Source organism: Pleurodeles waltl, chromosome 10 (genome assembly GCF_031143425.1).
Source record: "Pleurodeles waltl isolate 20211129_DDA chromosome 10, aPleWal1.hap1.20221129, whole genome shotgun sequence".
NCBI classification, from domain to species: domain Eukaryota; kingdom Metazoa; phylum Chordata; class Amphibia; order Caudata; family Salamandridae; genus Pleurodeles; species Pleurodeles waltl.
In genome coordinates, this window is record NC_090449.1 from 76,666,054 (window position 1) to 76,689,407 (window position 23,354).

Sequence of the window (23,354 nt, forward strand, 5' to 3'; positions counted from 1 at the left end):
TTCAACTGGGGGGGCTCTGCATTAAAAGATTTGGAGACCACTGCCTTAAAGAGTGAAACCTTTGTTACTTCTCCATCTCCTAAGAGAAATCTTCCTCCTCATCCATTATGTAATGTTCTTATCAATACAATAGTAAGTTTGCGTTGAGGTTTCTCATTCACTACAGGGAGTGCAGAATTATTAGGCAAGTTGTATTTTTGAGGATTAATTTTATTATTGAACAACAACCATGTTCTCAATGAACCCAAAAAACTCATTAATATCAAAGCTGAATATTTTTGGAAGTAGTTTTTAGTTTGTTTTTAGTTTTAGCTATGTTAGGGGGATATCTGTGTGTGCAGGTGACTATTACTGTGCATAATTATTAGGCAACTTAACAAAAAAATATATATACCCATTTCAATTATTTATTATTACCAGTGAAACCAATATAACATCTCAACATTCACAAATATACATTTCTGACATTCAAAAACAAAACAAAAACAAATCAGTGACCAATATAGCCACCTTTCTTTGCAAGGACACTCAAAAGCCTGCCATCCATGGATTCTGTCAGTGTTTTGATCTGTTCACCATCAACATTGCGTGCAGCAGCAACCACAGCCTCCCAGACACTGTTCAGAGAGGTGTACTGTTTTCCCTCCTTGTAAATCTCACATTTGATGATGGACCACAGGTTCTCAATGGGGTTCAGATCAGGTGAACAAGGAGGCCATGTCATTAGATTTCCTTCTTTTATACCCTTTCTTGCCAGCCACGCTGTTGAGTACTTGGACGCGTGTGATGGAGCATTGTCCTGCATGAAAATCATGTTTTTCTTGAAGGATGCAGACTTCTTCCTGTACCACTGCTTGAAGAAGGTGTCTTCCAGGAACTGGCAGTAGGACTGGGAGTTGAGCTTGACTCCATCCTCAACCCGAAAAGGCCCCACAAGCTCATCTTTGATGATACCAGCCCAAACCAGTACTCCACCTCCACCTTGCTGGCGTCTGAGTCGGACTGGAGCTCTCTGCCCTTTACCAATCCAGCCACGGGCCCATCCATCTGGCCCATCAAGACTCACTCTCATTTCATCAGTCCATAAAACCTTAGAAAAATCAGTCTTGAGATATTTCTTGGCCCAGTCTTGACGTTTCAGCTTGTGTGTCTTGTTCAGTGGTGGTCGTCTTTCAGCCTTTCTTACCTTGGCCATGTCTCTGAGTATTGCACACCTTATGCTTTTGGGCACTCCAGTGATGTTGCAGCTCTGAAATATGGCCAAACTGGTGGCAAGTGGCATCGTGGCAGCTGCACGCTTGACTTTTCTCAGTTCATGGGCAGTTATTTTGCGCCTTGGTTTTTCCACACGCTTTTTGCGTCCCTGTTGACTATTTTGAATGAAACGCTTGATTGTTCGATGATCACGCTTCAGAAGCTTTGCAATTTTAAGAGTGCTGCATCCCTCTGCAAGATATCTCACTATTTTTGACTTTTCTGAGCCTGTCAAGTCCTTCTTTTGACCCATTTTGCCAAAGGAAAGGAAGTTGCCTAATAATTATGCACACCTGATATAGGGTGTTGATGTCATTAGACCACACCCCTTCTCATTACAGAGATGCACATCACCTAATATGCTTAATTGGTAGTAGGCTTTCGAGCCTATACAGCTTGGAGTAAGACAACATGCATAAAGAGGATGATGTGGTCAAAATACTAATTTGCCTAATAATTCTGCACTCCCTGTATACGTGATGCCTTTACTATACCTTTTAAAGTACATTCACATTGTAATACCTACGTTATCAAGCACAGCGATGCTCAGGATAATGACCTGATGTTCTAGCATCTTCCCCAACTAAGTGGCCATGCTGTCCTTGAGGTCATGACCAACACAGTCTCAACAAAGCCATTCAGGACTGGTGGCAGCAAGCAACAAGTGCCCCCTGCTCTTTTTTACTGATAAGTTGAAGCTAAAACTGCAGCCGATACCACACAGGGGTGGCAACACCTCAGCCAGCTTCTATTCAACAGGGCTGCCTGAGGTCTTCCATTAGGGCCTCAGGTGTCAGAGGAGGGAGGGGCAGCACAGGAAAGCTCCAGACAAAATACTGCTTTGCTGCTCTGACCCACCTAGGGCCATAGTGACCTACTTACCGGTACATTCTAGGATCTGTTATGTCAAGCCATTCCAATTCGAGTGTTGGGACACAAGGTGACCCAAGGAATAATAAGAGGCTCAGGTGAGGCCAAGTGCCCATCTATTAAATTCTCAATCTGTCTCTGGGTCCGTTTCATGCAGGGATCCTTCTCTGGACAATCCACTGGTGAGGGCTTTGTATACCAACCCTCTTACTTTGTGCTCTACCCCTCCAAGGACTAACTAAAGCACCAGAATAGCAAAACATTCTGAAAAGGCACAACTCTTCATCCCTTCGTCCACCCAGCACTTTAGTCACATGCCTATGCACAATGACAACCAGGAGAGACCTTCCTACTGCTGCAATTGGAAAACCACATCCTTCAAGTCAATTGTAGCATGGCCAACTAGGAAAATAACACAAGCATGCACATAGACTCCTTCAACTCTCCTGAATAAGGCATGTGCTTGTGAGCTGGCTCTACATGACAATACCCTCAGTCACCCTTGTCTTGGAGAGTCCTGGAAACAATCTCCCCATACTTCACGCAACATAGAAGCAAGCACACCCCAAAAACATTGACTATGGTATAAACAACAGAAAAAAAAACTTAAGACCTGGTTTGACGTAGAATGCAGAAGGGAAAAAAGGAGCTAGCTAGAATGCTAGGGCAACTCCGTAAACCAACTGACCTTCTACACCCTCACCAGGCAACTCCGATCCTCCCATCCCGTTCTCGCCACCATCCCCAGAATCGGGGAAAACACAGCTGGAGGCAGATCCTTATACGTCGCCGCCCGGACAAGGAATACTCTCCCACTCAATCTCAGACAGCAATTCAGGAAGGATCTCAAGACCTGGCTTTTTTAGTGATCCCACAACAGCGCCTTGAGACCCCACGGTCCACAAGTACTGATTGATTGATTGATCATAAACAAGCCCTTATATGTGACAAAAAAAAGCATAGAAACATGTAACCAGAGTGAAGAATAAAGAATGCCAAAACAGACTTTTAGACGAAGTAAAGAAGGCTTTAGGAGAGAAAGATTGCACGAGATTCTGTGAACTGATCTTAAGCGGATGTAGAGATGAGATCATCTGCTTAGAAGCTGAGCCAAAAATGGTTGTATCACTTAACACAGAAAGGAGGGCGATTCCAGTAAGTTCTTCTACCCAAAATTCCCTATTGCTAATCCAAATACAGTAGGTGGCTATGTTTAGAGAAGAAGAATCTACGAGCCACAGAGTAGAAGTCAGAGGTACAGAATTCACCACAGACCAGAATGCCATCCATAAGCAAAAAGCTAATAAACCCCAGGCCCCAGAGGAGCCCTTGTTGATATTCGCAAGTTATTAGTAGAGATTTGTGCCCCAATATTATCCACTGGGTGAAAGGCTGTGTATATATGTGGCTATTCTTCTCAATCACGTCGATCGACCATCATTGTAAGACATTTTCTCAGATGCTGCAAATTATTGCCCAAACACATAACTGGCAGGAGTTAGGAAAAAATATATAATTAGCTACTGTTAAATCAGCTTGAAGACTGGTTTGAGAAATAAAATATAGAGCCTGGTGCACAACCCAGGTTCGAGGTTGGCTTAAGTACTATTGAGCAAGCCACGAGACTCCATTTAATTGGCACAGAGTATAATCAAATCAAGAAAGCTGCAGCATGCTTAGCTTCTCTGCCTGGGAATCATTGGGCAGGAACTAAGGGCCATATGTACGAACACATTTTCCCATAGACACAGAATGGGTAAAACCTTTTGCTACATCTGGCCCCTACTGTGGGCAACTGTGAAGGCACAAGGTATTCCAGGACACCGTCCTGGAGCTTTGCTACATCCTCACCAAAACAAGACAGCAAAAGTCAGATACGGGAGGAAAGGTGAATGCGACAACACCTTTGCCCTAAACGCTGAGGTTCGACAACAATATATACTAGCACACAACTGATTTGAAGCACATTTATTAAATATGAACCAGGTTGCTGCAAGGCTACTTTATGAAAAAGGTCTGATCCTTTTCGCTGACAATGCAGTTCTCTCGTCATTGACAACATTGGCAACAAATTATGGTATTAAGGGCTTTTTACATATTGTGGAGAAAAGAAGCGAAACATTTAAATGAATAAAACATGTATGATCATAGACCAGATGATACCACTGAAACCAATGTTCTCCGTGAATGGTATACCAATAAAAAAAGAATCACACTTCGACTACCTGAGATTCAGACTCGGCCCCAGATCTTCTTGGGGCATCAGAAAGAGGGGACAACGTGCCCAGTGGAGTGAAGTGAGGGAGTAGTTCTACGGTGTAAGTGAAATGTATCAGGAGATTTAATAAAAGCCGTTCCATGGGTTCATAAGATGAAGGCGCTCACCCAGCGACTTATGGAGAAGAAAACTGGGGCCTCTAAAGGATGCCCAACGCTTTCGGGTGCCCAGGGGTAACTTTAACGCAGACTGTGTGATATACAAATCCCAATAACATGACAACATATAACATCCCGTAAGGTAATGTAACATAACACAACACAACCATGGAATAACACCACACAATATAACCATGGCATAACATCACATAACCACGGCATAACACAACACAACATAACCACGGCATAACACAACACAACATAACCATGACATAGCAAAACACAACCTAACATAGCCAGGGCATAACACAATAAAACATAACATAACATAACCATGGCATAACACAACACAACTTAACTTAACTTAACAATATAACATAACACAACCACGCATAACACAACTTAACATAACATAACATAAACATGGCATAGCACAACACAACTTAACATAACAGAATATAACATAACATAACACAACCAAGGCATAACACAACATAACACAACTTAACATAAGATAACCCATCACAACATAATAAACCATAACCACGGCATAACACAACACAACCTATCATAACAACATAACACAACATAACACAACTTAAGATAACCAAGGCATAACACAACATAACACAACATCATAACACAACATAACATAACCACGGCATAACACAACCCAACTTAACATTACACAACGGCATAACACAACATAACACAACACAACATAATATAACATAACCATGGCATAACACGGCACAATTTAACATAACAACATAACATACCATGACATGACACGACATGACATAACCTAACCTTAGCATAACACAACATATCAAAAGATGACGCAACACAACATCCAAGTTATAACACCAACTAATGACTGTCCACAGAAGCAAGGGCATTCCCCGCTTCTGAAATAAAAAGAAGATAACTAACATGCGTCAGCTTTATTGAAATACCCCCCTCCGCAGCCCCCTCTGCCTGTCAGCAAGTAGCGCTGCTGTTGATGAACCTTCGGCCCACACTCTGTGCAAACAGAACTCGACCGTTTCCACAATCACAGCCTCGGTGTGTTTTTGCCCAGAGGCCCGAACCCTTTTCTGAAGTTACAAAACAAGCGCCCGCTCGCCTGAGGGTCCGCGCGCCGCGCGCGTCACGCTGCCCACGCGCCTGGGAGCCGCGCCTCGGAAGGCGTCCGCGGCCGCACTGTAATAGTGCCAGGCAAGCCCACCGCGGGGATGTCCTTGTGTGGAAAAAACGAGTCAGATACAGGGATGGAACTGAAAGTGAAAAATACTGGTAGAAACTAGGGGTCCAGGTGCGGCAGCTCAGAGGTCACGAGGAGCAGAGTCATGAAAAGCGAAGTCTTGCAGTCAATTTGTATGTTGATTTTTTTAAAAGCTCTGTGGCAAAGAGCTGCAACAAGGCAAATGTGACAGAAAATCTGTCTGGTTTCCTTAATTGGTCACAAAGAGGCTGCATTTTTTAAAATATCTCATGCATTTAAGGCACATGCTGCAGAGATTTTTGTGTGCCCAGCACATTTCAGAGGTTAATAATAATAGTAAGATAGCTTTGTTGGTTAATGCACCTGCTGGAGTGATCTCGGTTTTGTCTACTCACAGTTTGACTCATAAAGTAGCACAGAGCAGTGCTTCCCAAACTTTTTAGAACAACACAGTCACGGCTCGCTTCACTCATAAGGAGCAGGCCGGGTGAATCACGTGGAGGTGGGGCTGTGGGAGGGCGGTCTAAAATGTAATAAAAAGTAAACACTTACCTTCTTGCCGTAGGCCCAGCTCCTCTCCTCTGTCGCTGGTGGCACAGGCTCCCAGCCTGCCCTGCAGCCAATCCTGACGCTGCTCAAAGCAGCGTCAGGATTGGCTGGGAGTGCTCAGCCATGGCGCTCCCAGGCAGTCTGGGAGCCTGTGCAGGCTCTCTTCATCCCGGCAACGGTGTTGTTGGGCTGGAGAGAGCCTACCGCACATGTGTGTTTGGCCATCCCCTCACTGCTCATCATCCCAGATGCCCCGCCCCTTTCACAATGGGGATAAATAAACATATCCCCTCGTTGTGAAAGTTTTATGAAAGTTTTGCAGCTTCTGCTGCTGGCGGGAGGCGACGCTCCTCCGCCATAACAGAGGAGCCGCCCCTGGAACTACGATCTATTTTTCACAAGGACAAACATTCGCAGACCATCCTAGCTTTATTGGACATGAGGCGGGCAATTTTTTTATGTACCTAAAGCATGTGTGGTAGCACACTGTCATTTACAGACAGCACATTTTCTAGTGAAACGGCCACTAAATTTGCACTGATGTACAGTTTTACTGCTCAATCTATACTGTGCTCAAATGATGTGTGTAAATCACGTTTCAGTGAATATTTATCATCTTCGCATCACCAAGAAAGGTGTCTTGATTTGTTTTGAGCCTATTAAAATCCTTGTTCCCTTCACACTTCTGAATGACAAAAATGTGCTTTCATTTTTTTTTCACTATCGTCCGAATAACTACAGTTAATTTACAGGTATGTACGTTACAAAAAAATTCCATCCTACAGCTTTTGTTTTCACTCTCCCTGTACTCCAACAAGATTGTCACATAATTCACTTTACGTTTTCTTTCTCTGACTGCAAAGTGAGAGGAGTTTGTAAACACCAATACCCAGATTAAAAAAACATAAGGGGCAATTTGCCAGAAGACATACCGTGACATTTCAACTTCTGTCTTTGAAGCGCAGCAAATGTGACAACACAGTTTGCGATAAATCTGACATTGATGGTTAGCATGTCTCCTGAAAAGCACACTGTTTAACATGCAGATCACAGATTTGTAGAAATTGTATAGGTGTGTAAGTTGGCTACTGCTTTTGACACCAAGATCCTTTTGTGTACTGCACTTCATATGTTGCAATCCTGCTAATAAAGCGCAAAAGAGCTATGAACTGGCATCAAGGCGCTGTAAAACTGCAATGCATGGGTTTAGAAGCTTACTGTTTTTTTTCTCAATCTGTCATTATTCAAAGGTTTCTGAAAAAGGGTTTCTTTGGGTTGTAAATAATTCTTAGTAGTACAGACAACATAAAATACTGCATTACATTTTAAAGCCTAACTCTATATTCTCACTATCATGCACTCTTAACATATAATGCCTACCAGTAAGGACAATGTGTTAATCTTATAGTTTTATGGAACATATCCTGTACATTGATTTACACACTTGTATGATTAATTATCATTGTATAATGTGCATGTCGTGTAAAGCTCTCCGACGCACTATATTGCAATAACTAGAGCTATAAAAGAATTAAATAAATATATATATATTAGTAAGTGCTATTTAAATGATTTATGTAATTACTAAGGCAAACGATAAATGTCAAATTTTTATAGTACATGTATATTTCTTATATACAGGGGTTTCGACAAAGTCGAGCATTTGCCTCCAAATCACAGATCTCATAAGTACTTGTGAAGTGATAACAAGCTGTGTGCCTTTGTTTCCCTCTATTGAACCGGCATCTAGGTGTAGGCTCCAGATAGCTCCCAGCCAGGGTGACACTCAAACAAAAGTAGGGCTAATAGACCTTCACGTTAGAACTTGGTTTGGGCCCAGACAGAAGTGATAATAAGAAAGCCCCTTGCTGCTCGGAACAGAAATCAGACAGCGTGCAGGTCCTGCTGAATGTGTCCTGGGGTCGCCAAAGTACACCAGGTCAAATTCAGCATATTTAAAGGTGGCCAGTCCGGAAACGGCTCAATGATAGCTTGCAGATCCAGCATCCTAATGGATCCCCATATTTCCCTGCATTTGTAATGTTGAATGGATACAGTTTGTATTTAGAAAAGTGACAAGTGATTTGGGCAAAATTTTCCACTGAAACCTCAGACGGCCAAACCTACAATAACAAGCCTATAAGGGGCCACCACAAAATGTTATTTGCTTTTATTTAGTGCTAATTACTATTTTTATGTCATTGTGGCACATTTACTCCCCTGGCACTCTCTCCTGTGGAGCTAGCTGGTAAGAACATCGATTAAACTGGAGGAATCATGGTTTGATAGAATATCTTAATTTTAATTGGTCTTTGGTTGTGTTGGGTTGCTGTTAATGTTCTAATTGGTATCTGTGAGCTATTGTGAAAGTAAGATGCCTTTAATCTAGAAAGAGCTTTGTGGATTTTTATGCTGAAGGACATGCATGCCAAAAGGGCTTTCTGTTTTTGTACTTTGTGGGGGGGTATAATCAGCCCATTGTTTTTTAGGCCTGGTTTGACAGCGTAGCTTTTACCAGATATAATGAGATCAACCTAAAAAAGGGAGTTGGCTAGTACTACAGAGTGGGGCTTTAGCTGCACTCCATAGGAACCAGGGGTACGTGTTTTGATTAAGCATAAGGTATGTATGTGCTTCCACTTCTTGAAGCTGTGATTATTTTGTTCATTTATCCAGCCACCTGAGACAGCAGCAGTATGGCTGCCTGAGTCTGAACTTTCAGGGGCACACACATGACATTGTAATGCTGTCAAAAAGTCTTAGGTAATCAGTTAATTTACATTTTTTGTTTTTCTCTGTCAGCAGCACAGATGGGATGAAGGCAGTCATAAGGAATATATTGCAGGCATTCCCAGCACCCTCCGCGCTTTCATCATTAAATTAAGACTTTACAGTACAGTTGTGTGGTAGAGAACAGTATGGGATGGTCAGGGCTACACTCATCTACAAGGATTTTTAGTTCTGGCTTGACAGCGCAATTCCCACTCACCTTAAATGATTAACTAAAAATAGTTTTCAGTGGGTCTTAGGCTCCATCCACATGTTGGTTCTCCTGAGTACAAGATTTGATTTTGGCAAAATTGTGTTCTTCCTCTAAAAATACTGCGTTTATTGCACATTTTGCTTGTGGCAGAGCTTATACATCACACAGCAGGACTTAGGGCCAGATGTAGCAAGCGGTTTTGCCCATTCTGTGTCTATGGGAAAATATGTTCGTACATATGGCCCTTAGTTGGTTATTGTTGGAGGAGGCACGTTTTGGTTGGCTGTGACCCTAATAAGACAGAACCTGCCACTCCCGTCAGGGGTGGGTGATTACAATCACTGTATAACCTGTGCACATCCTTGGGTAGATTGGCACAAAGCAGACAGGCATATCACAGGGGCAATGTGTAAAGCAACTGCACAGCAATACCAAACAACAACTATGCTGAGCATCACAAAAGAGACTTCACACAAGGTGTATGTAACGAAAGTTTGTATTCAACACACACATTAGCTAACACAACACTATTTGCCTGCTGTAATTGTGTATACATTTGTAGTTTTATAACTCTAAGCTTGATGGCTGTCCTGTGGCAAAGCTTACACTCAGTTCAGTAGGCCTGAGTTGGTTATGGTGCCAAAGATGACAGCTACAGGCTTATTTGCGCACAGAAATGTTATGCCAGACATCATAGGATTATGAAACGTTATTACAATAACAGTAGGACTGGTTTATTTATTGTAAAAAACATATGGTAAAGCCAATAGGCCTCTAAAAGTGGATTGTTACCACATTATGCTACGTGCCATTGAAAGATATTTGGGGATCTATAATCTCATAAATGCCCATAATCAGAAATGTTTTTTATTGGTCATTCTCTCTGACAGACCTAAAATCTAGGAGTAGAATTTTACTGTGATGATTCTTGTTATGCTCTACTGAGAGGGGTTGTATATTGTTTTGGCAAATGTACTTGTGTACATATTTATAATATTATATTGTATGCCCAATGGTTGCCATGTTATGCGCACATTAGTGGGCCTGTGTTTTACATAGTGTGCTCTGGGTCTGATTCCCCTTGGTAATTTCTCATTCTCTACCAGATTTACACCTGGAGATTTCAGCTATTTTTAGAAGCAAGAGTCTTCAGATAAATCACAAGTGATGCACCGTGTTCCTGCAGGCATGATAATACGCAAACGAACATCTCAGTATCTAAACCCGCCCAATGTGTGGTGCACGACCTTACCTGAGAAGCCCATGTCCAGGAGTACCACTCGCTTCCGGTCCTTCACGCTGCTGATTTGTGGGAAGTAAATGTCCACGATGAAGAAGGCGATGCAGGCGAGGAAGGCAATGAGGCCAATGGTGATTCCATAGTTGCAGGCGCTCTCGTTCTTGTTGAAGACGCAATGCAGCTCAGGGTTTTCATGGTTTACGTAGCCTTCGTTCACTATGGAGCCAAACACCACGATGGCGAAAATCTGCACAAACAGAAAGAGAACAATGCACTTTGTTCTTGTTTTTTTACAGTTATATTTACCCGGTCTCTGCCTCTCAGATCTTCCTATGCACTGTGGCCTGATTGTGTTTCTTCTGAGGGCACTCCTCGGGGAGGCACCATTTGCCCCTGAATATTAAAACTAAAACTTTATATGTGTCATATAAAGGCCACCAGAACCAGTGTCCCAGGGTAACTGGGACACCGGCTCTGATGGCCTTTATGGACATAGCCACACCAGAAGCTAGGATACCACTGGACTGGATACAAAGAAACTATCCAAAAGAGAAAATTAGAAGACATACCTTTCCCATCTGTGCATCTAGGATAGGGAACAACACCCTGTTCCTGTGCTTAATTTGCAAAAGAGTAAGTGCAAGGTCTCAAAGTTTTGCTCAGAAGTCAGCAGGGGACGCTATCACATGTCGGGTTGCCGAATACCATGGCTGTCTGGTGTTCACTCCACCTCAAGCCTCTCCACCACCAGACACTCCCTTCTCCCTTATCTCACTCTTGAAGGTTCCTTTTCATTCATGCTTTCACCCTTTGTCTCTGTTTTTCTGCCTTCTTCTTCCTCCATCTTTCCACCTTTTGTGATTTTATCTCTCATGCTCTGGATTCAAGTTTATTGACGGAAAATAAGTGCAGGTCCCAAAACATGAGTTCCCCTTCCACTGCCCCATTCAAAATAAGAAGTGCTGCTGGCATTTTAAGACTTAGAAAGTTGCAGAAGACCACTTCTAAGTATTTTGGGGAATTTAGTAATAGCTACAGAGTGATTTATTTGGAATCAAATATTATACAGGTATTCATGGACAAGGAAGGCTATATTATTAACTTTTGAATAAACATTTAATCATTCAAGTACTCTGGTTCCCACTGAAAGGGTATTACGTAAACAGCCAAACAAACTAATGATGATTTGCAAGCACTGAGTGCTTCAGTTGGACAGCTAAATAGAACCATCCTTCAAAAGAGTCCGCAAAACCAATCCAAGAAGGAATGTCACAGAAGAAAGGTTTGGACCACCCTAGCTAGTTATGGCACAAAGATCCAAAGAAAACTGACTTTGAATGGATCTAATTAACATTGACCTTTGATGAAGATGGGTTTCTAAACAACAGTGTTTCCTTTTCTTCTAACAATGAGTGATGACAAAAATGCATTGTAAATTTACTTTAGCAAAAAATAATTAAATACCATTTTTAATTTTATAAACAACCTGAGGAGTTTCTAGATCAACCTGGATACCTGGAAATGAAATCAGCTGATGCTATTTATCCTAACACGTCAAGCCACCCTTGAAACATTTTTCAGGAACACCCTGCAGGCATCGATAACATCCTTAGAGTTCTCTCCAGTCTGCCTCTCTGCTAGCAACGAGGACATGTCTGGCCAGGCAGGATACAACAAAATCATTAGCAAAGCTGGGGGATAAGTTTCTGATTGCAGTGTTTTGAGGGTTACAGGATCCTCAATCTGGAGAGCAGCGCTGAGAGAGCAACATACATTTGTTTTACAGTCACAAACATGATTTACTTATGTAGAGAAATAGATCTCCTGTGTACTCGGCCGTACTCTGAAGTATCTATAATATTGTAATATTTCATACATGCCGCTTGAGGGCTACATGTAAATCTCCCAAACTATTTGGATAATTGTGCTTTAAAACATACCCCAACATAAGGAACTGCCCTGGATAGGGCTGGATTAAAGTTCTTGATCGCTTATGCAATATGTGGCCAAAATTAAACATTTTGAGTAGCTCCCTTCCAGTCCTAGCACTCTTAACAACCTCAATCCTCTTTCCTCTAAACAAACATTTCTTTAATTCTTTCTCCTGCTACCCACACTAAGGGAGGCTCTCCATAGTCATGTTCCCCTTGCTCCTCCTTTGATTACTTATAAAAACCAATAGCAAAAAAAAGTTATTTTCTTCTGCTTTGCATAATTCCTAAATGCTCCCTGCTTCAGCTATTAATCTTTCTACATTTTAAGTTAAGTACTGCAGCATCGCTATTAAACACATTTTGCCAATCCTGATGAAAATGATATATTACTACATATAAGTAGAAGTACTTTGCTCAAGATGGTTTGTGGATGCCACTGGAAAGTTTTGGTAAACTTTGCTCTTGACAGCATATGATTGAACCCCAACCTGGGACTGTAAACAGGCGAGCCAAAGAGATGTTGAAAAAAGCTGGTGAAAGTTGGGATTTCTGAGGAACTCTAAACCAGGAATCCACAGAAACTCTGAATGTGGTCGGACAGAAAGGAAGTGACACATTTAAGTATGTGTTCATTGGCATGAGCTACCAAGGCAAGCCTTGGTTTACTGTATCGAAAGACAGCAAAGACTTGGGGTCATTAGGACTTCGGCAGACGGAAAAGTCCATCCGCCGAAGTCCAGACAGGCAGGTTGCCGACAGTGCGGCAGCCTTCCCATCCCCATGAAGAGTTTCACGCCGGGTCAGCAGGCGGAAATGGTATTTCCGCCCACTGGCAGCAGGAAACGGCCTACAGCATTGTTTCCGGCTCATAATAGAGTCAGCGGCTATGCTGTAGTACATAGAGTGCACCAGCACCCGTTGTGATGTTCACTGTCTGCGAGGTAGACAGTGAACATCGCAACAGAGCTGGTAAGGGGGGCCCCTGTGGGCCCTGCACCCCGTCTCCGCCAGCCTTTTAATGGCGGTGCTACCGCCATGAAATCACCGGTGGAGAAGGGGCTCGTAATCCACAGGGCAGTGCTGCTTGCAGTGCTGTACTGGTAGATTACGACTGCCAGACTGACGAAAACTCACAATCTGATTCAACCGCCACCGTGGCACCGGTGGTCTTAAGATCGCCAGGGTCGTAATGACCCCCTAAGCATCACTAGCAGATATTAATGCTTCTGCCTCCGGATAGTAATCCTTCTACCACCAGATATGAATGATTCTAACACTGTATATTAATGTTTCTACCTCCAGATATTAATGCTTCTTACCACCAAATATTAAAGTTTCTAACTCCAGACAGTAATGCTTCTTATCACCTAATATTAACGCTTCTGCCTCCAGGTATTAGTGCCTCTACCTACATATATTAATGCTTCTACCTCCGAATATTATTGCTTCTTACCACCAGATTTTAATGCTTCTTGCCATCAGATATTAATGCTTCTACCAGCAGACATTATTGATTCTACCTCCAGATAATATTGCTTCTTCCTCCAGATATTAATGCTTCTACCTCCAGATATTAATGCTCCTACTTCCAGATATTATTGGTTCTTATCACCAGATATCAATGCTTCTACGTCCAGATATTAATGCTTCTAACTTCAGATATTAACGCTTCAACCACCAGATATTAATGCTTCTAACTCCGGATATTAAAGCTTCTACCTCCAGATATTAATGCTTCTACCTCCGAATATTATTGCTTCTTACCACCAGATTTTAATGCTTCTTGCCATCAGATATTAATGCTTCTACCACCAGACATTATTGATTCTACCTCCAGATAATATTGCTTCTGCCTCCAGATATTAATGCTTCTACCTCCAGATATTAATGCTCCTACTTCCAGATATTATTGGTTCTTATCACCAGATATCAATGCTTCTACGTCCAGATATTAATGCTTCTAACTTCAGATATTAACGCTTCAACCACCAGATATTAATGCTTCTAACTCCGGATATTAAAGCTTCTACCTCCAGATATTAATGCTTATTACCACTAGTTATTATTGCTCCTTTTAATGTTTGTACCACCAGATATTAATGCTTCTACCCCCACATATTAATGCTTCTACCTTCAGATATTGATGCTTCAACCACCAGATATTAATGCTTCTAACTCCGGATATTACTGCTTCTACCTCCAGATATTAATGCTTATTACCACTAGTTCTTAATGCTCCTTTTAATGCTTGTACCACCAGATATTAATGCTTCTACCTCCACATATTAATGCTTCTACCTCCAGATATTAATGCTTCTAATCACCAGATATTAATGCTTCTACCTCCAGATATTAATGCTTGTACTTCTAGATATACTTCTTAAATGTTGTCTGTTCGAAACCCCATGCAGCTATTAAAATAAGTTACAGTGAGTTTAAGTTTGTTTATTCATAATGGCTTCTAAAACAGATTCACAGCGCCAACCACACACTCATTTTCGTGAGTGTGTTTTCATTTATTCATTCAACCATATATCTAACTAAGGGCCTGATTTAGATCTCAGTGGAGGGAATGCTCTGTCACATACATGACAGATCTCCATCAGATCGGATATAAAGGGATCGTAATATGAAGGATGGGATATCTGTCATGTTTGTGACTGAGTATTCCCCTCTGCCGGAGTCTAAATCAGGCCCTAAATCTTTATTAGAATATAAACATGTCATAATTAGACCCATCTATTGTGACATTTCTTACATCCAAACTTCTCAATTCACCAGCACTTCTTAAGGCACATGTTCACTGCACCTATTGGCGACTCATTTTCCTGAGCATGTTTTCATTCATCTATTTCTTCATCCATATATCCAACTATATGTTGAGTGGGTTAAAAATATGTTAGAACAGAAAACTATGCACATTTAAATGAATTATGGTCAGGACTGGAATTAGGCAACAGCAGAGGATCAGATTATGTGACAGGGTTGACTTAATTATGTGGTAAGAAAGGGCAAATTATGTGGTGTAACGTGGCACACTCTTTGATAGTATTATTTCCTTATTTTGTCATTTTTACACATGTTAACACTGGCTGGACAAATGTTTCAGATCCTTAGCACCATTTTAATACACAAATGCAGTAAAAAAAAACAAAAAAATGTAATCAGTAAACCTTTGCCAAGGGCATTCTATTCCACATTTATAAATACCAGCTCTGCAGTTGAGTTCTAGATCCAACAACTGTTTATGCTGATCATCTGTTGTATCATGAAATAGGCTATCTCAGCGATTTATATTGAATCGTGTACCTGCAGAGTTCTGTAAAGCATAGCTATCCTTGAACTTTTGGAATGCTTGCTCTATCATAAATAAGTTCTAAACCCTGCACGCCCTTATCTATCAGAGTAGACAGAACAACCACGGACAACTAGAAGGTACACCTCCAATGTTCAAATACAAATAACAGCATCGCTACTAGAAGACCAACTCCCACAACCCTTAAGTATCCTTATGTTAGATCAAAATGTCATACATCAAACGCAGCCTTGCTGATTTGAGGATGACACTGAGAATAAGAGAGACCCTATCTCATCGATGTTTTACAAAAGCTCCAGCAGATCTCCACATGTTTCACTCTGCAGACTCAGCAATTTAAGTACCATGGATTTTCAAGTTTAAAGTATTGCTTTTGAATCACTGATTTTTAGAACATGGCTTGTGCTATTGTTGAAGTACTTACCGGGAGTGGGGACAAAGGCTGAGAATCCAATTTCACTTCTTGTTCTTTACTTGTATCTGCATAATGTCCTCATTTTGAAATTCTTTACAACCAGGGTCCCTGGAATTATGCCAATTTGCGGCCACGGTTTTATCTGGATAATTATGGATTTACCGCAACTGCCACATGACCCATCATCTGCTGCATAATCTGAATATTTTTGCGAAGAACGTTTTCAGCTCACATGGATCAAAAGTTACTAAAAATGCAGAGACACCTTTCTGTGTCTTATTACTATATTTGAGTGTTAAACCTGTACTAATTAGATGATTTTTTGCAGTGATAAGAAGTGTACAAATTACAAAATAATGAAGTAATACTATCATAAAATGTGCTGCATTATGCGGAATAATTTAACTTTTCTTGCCACCCAATTTATTCAACTGTGCTTCATAATTTCATCATTTCCTGCAGCATAATTCCAGTGGCCCTAATTACAATACAGTGACTTTTGCCCGAGAGCTTTCATGGGATAATAATCTCCAGTATCTCCACCGCCCCCACCTTATACATTAAACTGCCAAAGAAAAGACCGAGCACTTGTCTCCCCTCGCTTCTGAGGCACTTTGCAAAGTCTGAAAAAGAAGTTAAGGGAGGTGAAATCAGCAGGCTGGTGGTGGATTCCAGGTCTCTGAGTTTTGTGGCGGTGGCTTTTGGTGATGTCAGTGGTGTCCTCTGAGGTGGGGACATGACTGTGGCCTGTGCCTTGTACAGAAAAACATTTGTGTTAGGACTGGTCCAAGTTTAAGAAGTCCTACCGAGGCGTAGCTATCATTGGTGCATCAGGTGCAGTGTGACTTTGACCCAGCCCAATGAAGTCTGAACTATAGTTTAAAGCAGCAATAACTGCATTTTAGCATACTACAGCCCTTGATTTGCCTCTGTTAGAAATGGGGTCTCTAGTTGGTAGAGGTATTCACCTTGGTCCAAATAGGGACCACAATCCTAGTCAGGGTAAATCACACACAATCCAAATTATCCTGTGCCCACCTCTAGTACTTGGCACTGAGCAGTCAGACTTAAATTAGAAGGCAATGTTTAAAGTATCTGTGCAATAAATCATACAGTAACACAGTGAAAACACCACAAAAATACACCACACAGGTTTAGAAAAATATAAGATAGTTTTCTGGTTAAATTAAGGTCAAAATGATAAACATTCAATAAGCACAAGCTGAAATATCACTTTTGCAAGATTAAAAAAGAGTCTTAAGTCTTAAAAATCAACAGCTGTCTGTTGTGTGCACAAAGTACATGGTTTGCGTCAAAATTATCTCACACAAAAATCGCAGAGGAGGAGATGCCAGGAAAAATAGGGTGCAGGTCAGATGTTCTGACGGGGCACAGATGCTACGTTGTTTTTTTCCACACTGTAAGGGGCTTTGTGTTGATTTCCGGTGCGCAGTCTTTGTTCCCTCACTGGGATGCAGGGATCTTTTGACGCCCAGGGACGATGCATGGAAATCCTGTGCATGCGGGATGAAGTCACAGGTGTTGCGTCAATCTGGTAGGCGATGCATCGAATTTTCGACGCACGGCAGGCACTGCGTCGATTCTTCGTTCAGGAAGTCGGGCTTCATCATTCTAGCTCGGCTGTGCGTCAATCCAGTAGGGCTGTGCTTCGAATTTCCAGTCGCAATGCAGGCCCTGCATTGATCTTCACTCGGGAAGTCGGGCTGTGTCGTTCTAGTTCGGCTGTGTGGCAATTTTCTCGTAGCAAAGCAGGCTGTGTGTCGTTTCCGGCAGGCTGTGTGTCGATTTTCAGCATACAAGGAATTTCCTTGTTTTTTAGGCCCTGAGACTTCAGAAAACAGGAGGCAAGCTCAATTCAAGCCCTTGGAGAGCACTTCTCAGCAAAGTCAGAGAGCAGCAAGGCAGCAGGGCAGCAGTCCTTCTCAGCAAAACAGTCCAGATGAGTCCTTTGGACAGCCAGACACTTTCTCTTGACAGATTGCAGGTTCAGGTCCAGAAGTGTCTGAGTTGTTGGGTTCAGGGACCCAGTTTATATACCCAAAAATGCCTTTGAAGTGGGGGAGACTTCAAAGAGTGGTTTTGAAGTGCACAAGGTCCCCTTTCAGTACAGGTCTGTCTGCCAGGGTCCCAGTAGGGGGTTTCGCAGTCCATTGTGTGAGGGCAGGCCACTGTCCTTTGAAATGTGAGTGTCGGCCTTCCACACTTCCAGCCCAGGAAGACCCATTCCGTATGCAGATGAATGCAGATGTGTCTGAGTGTCCTGTGTTTGAGGTTGTCTGGGTGGAATGCACAAGGGTGCTGTCAACCAGCCCTGCTCAGACGTGGATTGGAGATAGGTTGTAAGGCACAGAAGGATTTTAGTGCAGAAAAATGCTCAATTTCAAAAAGTGGCATTTCTAAAATAGTAGTATAAAATCCAACTTCACCAATAAGCAGGATGTTCCATTACCATTCTGGCCATACTAAACATGACCTATTTACACCTTTCTGAACAGAATCTACCACTCAAACAGTATGTGAGGACAGGCCTAATGCTAGCCTATGAAAGGAGCAGGCCTCACAGCAGTGGAAAACTAATATGAGAGTTTTCCACTACCAGGCCATATAAAACACACAGGTAGATATCCTGCCTTTTCCCTACATAGCACCCTGCCCTATGGCTTACCTAGGGCTTACCCTAGGGATAACTTATATGTAGAAAAAAGGGAGTTTAAGACTTGGCAAATACCTTTAAATGCCAAGTTGTAGTGGCAGTGAAACTGCACCTACAGGCATTGCAATGGCAGCCCTGAAACATGGTTAAAGGGGCTACTTATGAGAGTGCCGCAGGCCCACTACTAGCATTCAATTTACAAGCCCTCGGTGCATGTAGTGCACTTTACTAGGGACTTCAAAGTAAATTAAATATGCCAGTTGGGTATGAGCCAATGTTACCATGTTTTTAGGGAGAGGGCACATGCACTTTATCACTGGTTAGCAGTAGTAAAGTGTCTAGAGTCCTAAAGCCAGCAAAAATGAGGTCAGCAAAAGAAGAGGAGGAAGGCAAAAAGTTTGGGGGTGACCCTGCAGAAAGCCCATTTCCAACAGCCTACCAACCAGATCTTGAAAGTAGTGGAATATTTTTTCAGTGGCCTTTCCGAGCCTCTGGCTTAAAAGCAAATGTAAGTGAAAATTGGACTACAAACAATTGACCCAATTTCTTATAAAATGTCAGGTGAGGGATAACCCAGAAACATCTGGGGAGGAATGTAGTCTCACACACCTTGTGCGCTACAATTCAGGGCAGATCAGATAATACAACTGGATTTGGGAGGTGTCCATGCAAACCATGGGTGGCATCGTTGGTGGAACTGGGCAGCGTCACTGGTGGAAGTGGATGGCAGCATCCTAAGGAAAACGTTGCCCACCTGCACTCATTTATTTTACAAATCCTGCACACTTGCACTTATTTGTTTTACAAATTTACCACTGCTTCCATTACTGTTTACATCTGAGGTTACCAAACTATTTCCACTTTCTGGTTGACTCTGCTCACTATTGGCCTCACATGTGGACCGACTCCATTCCTTGTGCCCCAAACCCCTTCATTCTTCGAGGGTTCTTCAGCTCGGGACATCATGCTCAGGGCAAGGAGATGCTTGCTTTAGGATTTCTTTACCCAACTGCAGTAGAGAATCAACTTTAGTATTCAACTCACTGTGCTCTTGCTCATGGTAGAAAATGTTTGGCACATGTCGAATATGAAGAGCTATATAAATGCAACTGCAAAGAATGAAGGTACTTGCAAACCACAGCCGAGTTCACAGATCCCCCACAGGCCTCTTTTTATAATACTTTCACCGGAAGTCTGTTTCGATTTCCTGGGTAAATATGCAGGAAAACATTGAGAAGCTGTCATGAGAGTCAAAGCCCCGACAAGTCCACTTCTTCTGAGCCTCAGCAAGTTACTATGGACCGTGTGGCTATTTACTTCTGTTGGCCATTTTCGACAGGTTAATAATACTCTCTTCTTCTCAGAGATGAGCACTTCAGTTTTCTTGAGGATATGACGTCCCCAGCTCATTTGCTGACATCATCTTTAAAGACATCAACAAGAGCTTCTTCACCTTCCGTTCCAAGGTTGTGAAATGCCTCAATGGTCCTCAGTTTAGCAAAAACAACTTGACAACTTCGCCTACTACGTGGGCTTTAATCAAAGGAGCATAACTCCCTTTTGACCCCATGCTAAGCTAAACAAGTTCCCCACACAAGGAAATCCAAAGCAGCATCATATGAAGAAGATTAAATCCTACCAGAGAAGGAGAGCTTAACCGCTGTACCCCGGTCAAAAAAAAGGAAGGATCCAATTTACTCTGTACATCGTTGGTCTTATGCTCACTATGCGGAGACAAAGATGACACACTATCACCTGAAACTCGTCATGTTTTCTGATTGCTTAAAACATCGCAAGATCAAGTGTCGTCAGAAGATGAAGTTACAGAATGTCACTCACGTCTTGATGCCTGTGCCTCGAACTTACCCAATTATCCATACTCCCCACCAAGCTTTCCCAATCCAGGCCCCTACGATTCCCAACCTTATGGAAATGCCCAGCCTGTGGAAAGGCTGGTTGAAACAATGGCAAGACCACCATGTTTTTTTCTGACGTTGCCGATCCAGGGTAAACAAAATATCAGTTCTCCTTACTCAGAAAATCAAAAACAATAGGCATTCCAGAATGTTGCTTTGTTTGATGATGTCTCCTTGGGTTTTGAAATGTACTGTGACGTCATTCACCGGGTGGCCCCTTTAAGTCTGATTTAGAAGTGAAGGAGCAGGAAGGATTCAGATGATCAGTCGGTGTGCTCTGGCCCGCTCCGTGTCTGCTATCTAAGGATGCACCATTGCTAATTCTTTGTACACAGGTGTTTGCTTGCTGAATTAATCAAGTTGACGGTGAAATGAGTTTGTTCAGTGCTCGCTGGTACGTTTCAGACTTTGTAGACTCAGCCCGGCCCAGACAGTGAGCTGACTGCAGAGCACGGTCTCTGCCTTTCCCTTAATGAGCCAATGATTTCTTGTCAGGCCAATTTCCAGCGCAGATGACATCTCCCAGCCTACAGCCATGATTCACCCCTGGAGCTTGTATTGACCTTTCCTTCTGCTTTTTAGTGTATTCATTAATCACTGTAGATATTTTACTTTACTTCTGGATGTACAGTGTAAACAATTTAAACATGGAAATGGTGGCAACCCTAATCACAAAACACTTAAACACGTGGCCTATATTGTCTTGTTTTGTGGGGGGGAAGTGAAAATATATCATATAGGCTGAACATTTCTACAAGTTCTCAATATGTCAATGAAGAACTGCTTATCCAATGTTACTCCACCGATAGAAGCTCATTATTACTGTACAGCGTCTATCTGTGTTTTAAAACAGGAAGGTCACAGCTCATGGCCTTTGAAAGATAATGGTTATCTGCAAGGTCAGTGCGGCATTAAAGCAATTAGGCAGCCGACAAGGACGCAGGGCGGTGCCAGAATACCACTCGGAGCATTATAATATCACACTGGCACCACAGCTGAGGTACCTCACCAGTGTGGGACTGGCCCATAGGACAATCTGGCAGTGCCAGAAGGGATGGGCTGGTCGGGTCCGTGCGTGCGCTGATGTTTTGGCTGCGTATGGACCTGTTTTATTGTCCGCTGGGTCGATTTTTGCATGGCCTGCAGCGAGCACAAATGCTTGCAGTCTCCCATTCCTTGCAAGACATCTACACAGCTGTCTACACGTTCAATACTGCCTCAAATAGCAGCTGAGGCCACCTGTTAGCAATCCAATTCAGGGATAGGGGACATTTTCATGTTGGAGCTCGGCCTATTTCTGTCACAGTCTGACCCTGTATGTCGCTAACAATTGACATTACCATATGGAAAAGCTTCAACATATCAGCGGCTACTGACATTTAAACATCGAAGTTTGTTGGTAGGCCATGCAACTCCGTCTGATTACTCTAAGGCACTATATTTTTTTGATCATCAGACTTTGATCTAATGCAAGAGGGAGACAGTCCAAGAAGGGAGAAGAAGGAACGGAAACTGTGACAAATGCAGAATCCAGGACTGAAAAAGAACCTGCAAGAGTGAGAAAGAGGCATGATGCAATGGGTAGGGAAAGAAAGAAGCATGTGATGGAACTGAGTATTAAGTTGAGTAGGTTGCATTAAGGAAAGCAGGGGCATGGGTATCAATAGTGCTGTAGGTGTAATTGCACCGGGGCTTGAGGGCCCTACTGCACATCCATGATTGCTCCTTCCTATACATTTTTTCTTGTCCTCATCTTCTTCTTCCTTTGTTTCACCTTTTCCTCTCATATCTTTCTCCTTTTCGTTTTATTTCATTATTTTCCTCGGTTTTCTCCATTTCTTCTTTATCCTCTATCCTCTCTTCCCCATCCTCTCCACTCCCCCACCTTCATCCAGGCGAGAAAATAGTGCCAGGACCCACACAGGCTGTTTGTTGAAAAGGGTCAGGGAGACTGTGCAATGGAGACGCACTAGAAAAAATCACACCTCGAAAACTTTTGAGAGTCAGGGGAGGGTGAGACTGAGAGATTTTTGGAAGGTGATGTAATTAAAATTAACAGAGATTAAAACATGATTGAGATGGCAAGGAACATGTTTAGAATGATCCCACTGAAGTCTACTGGGGCGTTTTGCTGTTGGAGGGTGAAAACGAACCCAAAAACAGTGACACCCTTCAAATGAGCATACATTGAGGACAGGTTGAAAAATATGCACATTTCAAACGCTGTGACGTTTTCTAGCCCTATCAGAAGGCGACAGAAGTTTCCATGCGAGGAATGGAATTGGGCGAGCCCATAAGTAAACTATTTTGTGTGTAACAGCAGCTGCCAAAGAAATGTTAGTTATGGATAGCTATGTTTGCTTTCAGAAGTGCACTTATAATATGGAAGCAGCTACGATTGGTGCAATTAGTGCAGTCGCACCACGGCCGAGACCCATGAGGGTACCATTGAACCCAGACAACAAAATTGGAAAGCGCCTTTTCCCTGCTTGCACCAGGGCATGTGGCATCCTTGCTACAATACTGACTCGTAATAGGCCATTCCTGCTTCAGCTGCTGTCATGCCTCACACGCTCGCAGCCATAAGCGCTCTGCTAATGAC

General features: G+C 42.5%; 1 protein-coding gene across 2 annotated transcripts in view; it reads right to left on the minus strand.

The window, feature by feature from the left end:
• Window positions 1–23,354, minus strand: part of SYNGR3 (synaptogyrin 3) — a 207,131-nt gene that overhangs the window by 58,783 nt on the left and 124,994 nt on the right. For both annotated transcript variants that reach the window (XM_069209776.1, XM_069209777.1), the window contains exon 2: window positions 10,510–10,744. In XM_069209776.1, coding sequence (XP_069065877.1) covers window positions 10,510–10,744 — 235 coding nt within the window. The remainder of the gene's footprint in view (window positions 1–10,509; window positions 10,745–23,354) is intronic.